This window comes from Hordeum vulgare, chromosome 7H (genome assembly GCF_904849725.1).
Source record: "Hordeum vulgare subsp. vulgare chromosome 7H, MorexV3_pseudomolecules_assembly, whole genome shotgun sequence".
In the NCBI taxonomy this organism is placed as follows: Eukaryota; Viridiplantae; Streptophyta; class Magnoliopsida; order Poales; family Poaceae; genus Hordeum; species Hordeum vulgare.
Window position 1 is genome coordinate 596,015,347 of NC_058524.1, and position 5,035 is coordinate 596,020,381.

At 44.9% G+C, this 5,035-nt stretch overlaps 1 protein-coding gene across 1 annotated transcript; it reads right to left on the reverse strand.

The window, feature by feature from the left end:
* Positions 1–1,710: 1,710 nt before the first annotated feature.
* On the reverse strand, positions 1,711–3,043 carry LOC123409393 (auxin-responsive protein SAUR71-like). Its single transcript, XM_045102313.1, has one exon. The coding sequence runs from the start codon at positions 2,660–2,662 to the stop codon at positions 2,234–2,236; it is 429 nt and encodes a 142-aa protein (XP_044958248.1). The 5' UTR covers positions 2,663–3,043; the 3' UTR covers positions 1,711–2,233.
* Positions 3,044–5,035: the final 1,992 nt, after the last annotated feature.

A 5,035-nucleotide genomic window follows, 5' to 3' on the forward strand; every position in this document is an offset into this window, starting at 1 on the left:
AAACAATAAAAGTTCAGGATTTTTAAAAAAAGTTTGTGTGTTATTTTTTGAGTGCAATTGAAAAAAATGTTTGCTAATTTAAAAAATGCTCGTGCATTTCAAGAAATGTCCTAAAATTTTAAAGACAATATGATCAGCATCATTGAAGATTATAATTGTTTTTCTCCCGTTGCAACGCACGAGTCCTTTTGCTAGTACTAATAAACCACATATTGCTTCTGTGGTACGTTATTAAATTTGCCCCTAAAGTTCGTCAAAATTACCCATCAATGCCACCCGTAAGTGACAAAAACGATTCATTTTCTGAACTTCGATTCGGCTCTTTCTTTCTAATTCTAAAAGATGCGGTTCCTGTATTTTATCACAAGCACAAGGGTAGCACAACCGTTTGGGTGCACGCTGTCCTAGCATAGAGACCCAGGTTCGATCCTTCAACCCCCTTTCCTTTTTGTTCTTCTATTTCACACTTTTTCTTCTTTTTTTTCTCTTTTGCCTTTATTTTGATAAACTTTACACAAATGTTAATCATGGATTAAAGAAATGTCAAATTTGTAGACAAAAAAGTTCCCATATATACAAAAAAAAGTACATTGCATATGGACAATAAATAATATATTTTTCCTTTATTTTGATGTCACACGCAAAAAAATGTTTCTAATGTATAAAAAATATACAATGTTGTTTATACAAGCTTTACGTAAAGAAATGGCTTAGCTTTGATTTTTATATATATAAAATGTTTTGCTAATTATTTTTTTAAGAATATCGATATTGATGCGCAACATGGAACATTTGGTATGCATGGATTAAAGAAATTTCAAATTTATAGACAAAAAAAGTTCTCATATATTAAAAAAACATACAGTGCATATAGACAACAAATAATATATATTTTCTTTATTTTGATGTCACACGCAAAAAAATGTTTCTAATGTATACAAAATATACAATGTTGTTTATACAAGCTTTATGTAAAGAAATGAGTTAGCTTTGATTTTTCATATATATAAACTGTTTTGCTAATTATTTTTTTAAGAATATCGATATTGATGCGCAACCTGGAACATTTGGTATGCATGTACTTACAAATTGATTGTTTTCGATGGAGCTGTTTAATATATTTGCAATCAAATTAAGACTTCACTTAGATTACAAATGCTAACACATATATCAGCAAGATAAAAATAATGTTCTTATGCATACGCTATCATTAACTAACACAACATACTTTGCCATTTTCATCATAATTCAAATAATGTTCATGCATTTCAAGAAATGTCCTAAAATTTAAGAACATAATCTGATTATCACAATTGGAGATTAAGATTTTTTTTATCTCATTGCAACGCACGGGCTTTTTGCTATTTTATAAAAGGATCGATCATGTGTTCAACGTAGCGATTCATTTTTGTTTGAACGTAATATTTCTTTTGTTGCATAAAGGAAAAGGCTCGTGACAATAGTTCATGTCAGCTATCATGCCAACGCCAGGAGTTTACGTCCAGTGACCGGCATATATATTAATTGAAGGACGAATTCATGCTTTTTAGCTTTGAAGAGGTCTCTTAATTAATATGCGTTTTTACTAGTTGAGAAAGAAATAATGTGATTGCTTCCCTCTTCAATTGAATTTCCTTTTCCTATCCAATCTAAGTGTGTCTAGATTGCAGTGCATCTTCTAAGATGTATAATGCACCGAGACGGAGGAAGTACATCCGCAAATAATTTATTATGACGCAATGGTCAATCGTTGTAGTACACCAATGTGCTCCATGACAGGCTGCCTGAACTGCTAGAGCTAGCTGGTGATCCATGGAAGTGCGTTGCCTTTTACACCGCTAGATCTGGGAGAAACTTATGCAGTAGCAAACTCATCCATTTCACTAACATGAGGCGAACCTTGCGGCTTACATGCCGATCATCAAGACCTCAAAATCCCTAGCAAAATCCCTAGCAAAAGAAGTGGAAGAAGAAGATCCATTGCAGCTACCAGAGCTAGCTAGAAGAACACTCACAAGAAGAAGAAGAAGAAATCAGCAGGTCCTAACCTCCAACAAACCCCATGTGACCTCCCTATGTACACCATCCACGCAGGGGCAGACCGGTCAGAACGCAGCAGCTGGCAATTGGCTCTGTCGGTTCACCGATTTCCCAAATTTCCACACTCACGCCCTCCGTCTACGGCAGCCGCAGCGGAACGAGGAGGGTGAAATGAGGGAAGAGAGATGCAAGGCTAGTAGTAGAGGGCGGAGTCGTCGTCGTCGGTGGGCTGGTGGCAGCGGGGGTCGGAGAGGCCGAGGAGGAGGCGGCGGAAGTTGGCCACGGCGCAGGGGATGCGGAGCGCGCCAGGGTGGCCGTAGCCGTACTCCTGCGCGGCACGGCGGAGCAGGGCCTTGAACGCCGGCCGGCCCAGGAGCTCGGCCCGCACGGCGAAGCGCTCCACGGGGCCGCCCTCCTCGCCGACGCACACCGGCACGTGCCCCTCCGGCACCCTCGCGCCGCGGCCGAGCCTCCGCGCGCCGAAGAACGAGGACGACGAGGAAGCGGCCGTGGAGGAGGCCTTGGCGGCCGCGTCGGGCCGGAGCGGCTGGTACGCGGCGGCGGTGGCGCTGCACGCGTCGGCCGCGGCCACGCGGGAGAGCCGTCTGAGAAGGCGCTTCATGTTGCTGGCTTGCTGCTGCTTCGGTCGACGCCGGAGACGTCGAGAACCTTGGAAGCAGCGACGGCGGTGGCGGGTTCTTGGCGAGGGACGACGCTAGAGTTGAGAAGACGGCAAGGTGTTTGTACTGAGGCGGCCATGGTGGCTCGCCGTTATATAGCGGGAGAGCCGCAAGTTGTGCTTCTGCCATTATTTATCTCGCTTGGCGCTTACAGATTATTTGCTCCCGAATGGAATGTGGAGATAATTCAGCCAGCCTGCTTCGTGTACCCGGGATTACTTGCCTCATTTTGAAATTTGGCCCTGCTTCATTCTAGATCGATCGAGGCAAAATGTGACCGGTTACACTGGCCAAAGTTGGCAAGAAAATATGCCGTGAATAATGCCAAGTTCATCTTAAAATCATGACCAAGAGTTTGGGATATTCTTCCCTTCATTTCCCACAGAGCTGTACTAGTATATTTTTTCAAATTTTTGGCAAGACATACCACCCCACAACTAAACTTGCAATTTACTACTAACAAATAGTTGTGCCAAAAAAATAGGGAACTATTAATTTCGTTGAAATGGAACAGACACATACACAAATCATAGCCGCATATTGTTAAATTATACTTCCTCCATTTTTAAATATAAATCTTTTTAAAAATTACACCACAGACTACATACAAAAATAAAATAAATGAATTAACACTCTGAAACATGTGTATATACATTCATATATAGAGTAGTTCCTAGTGGAATATAGGAAAAGATTTATATTTAGAAGCGGATGGAGTACTTATTTTCTTTTTGTAACCATGTGAGAGCTGGGAGCATGAAGTGTGCACCTATGTGGGTGTGCGTAGCAAGGCAATATTTTCTTCTTCTTCTTTTAAGAGAAGCACAGCAGAGAGGATTGAATAGGCAGGGGAGGAGGTAGTAGGACTGTGGTACAGTTGGAGTACCCGGCACCGGCAGGTACAAGCGGCAAGAAGCCGGTGGGGTGGGCCCGGCAGCACCCGGTTTAGGTCCGGCCGATCGGATTGATTCGGGCTCGCGCCGTCCTGTTCCGTAGTCCCGTTCGTACGGTTGCTCGTGGAGGTGAGAGAGTGAGAAGACATGGATTTTTTTTTCTGCCATCGTGGAGCCCGCCGACTGACCTGACACATGGAGGAGAGAAAGAGAGGAACAGCCAGTGATCAAGGAAGAGAGAGTCAAGTGATTGCACTAGACTGTTGGTTGGACTGCTCAACTGCTGTCAAGAGAGAGTCAAGTAATATCCTCTTTTTGGTCGGAAAAATGCCGCTGGCCCTTCTGCACTCTGATCATACTAAGAGGGTGCTTTTAGTCCCATAACTAAAAGTAATGAAACTAAAATTTGGTAGCCTCACCCATGCTTGGATCTGAGTATTAAAAAGATTAAAATCAAGTTAATGAGCATTTATTATGCTCCAAACCCTCCAATCCAGAACTTGCATGAAGAGTTAAATGAGGAGAGAGAGGACTAATGCACATTTTAATAGGAGTACTGATGGGGTCATAGTCCTAGGGTAGGGTCATAGGCCTGCCATACAGGTCCTACCCAAGGACTACCCCACACAAAGGACAGGACCCTAAGTCTGCCCCGACTGAATTAAGGAGTCCACATCATCCAGTCGGCAACAGGTCCTGTATCATCCAGTCGGAGGCTAGCATTCGGAGATACCAAGCTAACCGACTGGATACACTCGGTACATCGTAACCTCTCTGGAGGGAAACGGTCGTACGTTTCCGGGTGCATTTATTAGCATTTAGAGCATACGTTACTTCTAACGTGCGCATTCAATCCCCACTACTCCACCCCTGTACCGGAACCGTTGTGGAGGGCAGCGCACTCTATATAAGCCACCCCCCCACTGGTAGAGGGGTTAGCAAATCATTGTATTCCATATTACACTCGACAACAAGCTCCGAGAGCACTGAGACGTAGGGCTGTTACCTCCACCGCAGAGGGGCCTGAACTCATACAACCTCGCCGTAGCTAGGACTCTGCCCATCTCATTCGTACCCTACACATCTACTGTCAAGCTTATACCCACGACAGTTGGCGCCCACCGTGGGGCAGGCGTCTAAGCGACTTCCGGCGAGTTTGCGACTACTTCTTTTCGTCATGTCGTCCGGTGGAGATTCGAGCATGGGTCACCAGATCTTCTTCGGCGCTCTCTCCTTCATCGTCGACGACTCGGCGTGGCTTCGGGATGCGCCCCTCCACATCGAGGCGCTTCCCCGTCGCGGGGCTACGCACTTCCGTGTCGGCGCTCGCGGCGTCCTTCTTCTTCAACACTCGACTCCGGTGTCGACCTGCACCGCTGACACGCGTCGCAGCAAGCGGTCCCGCCGTCCGCGGCTCCAGCG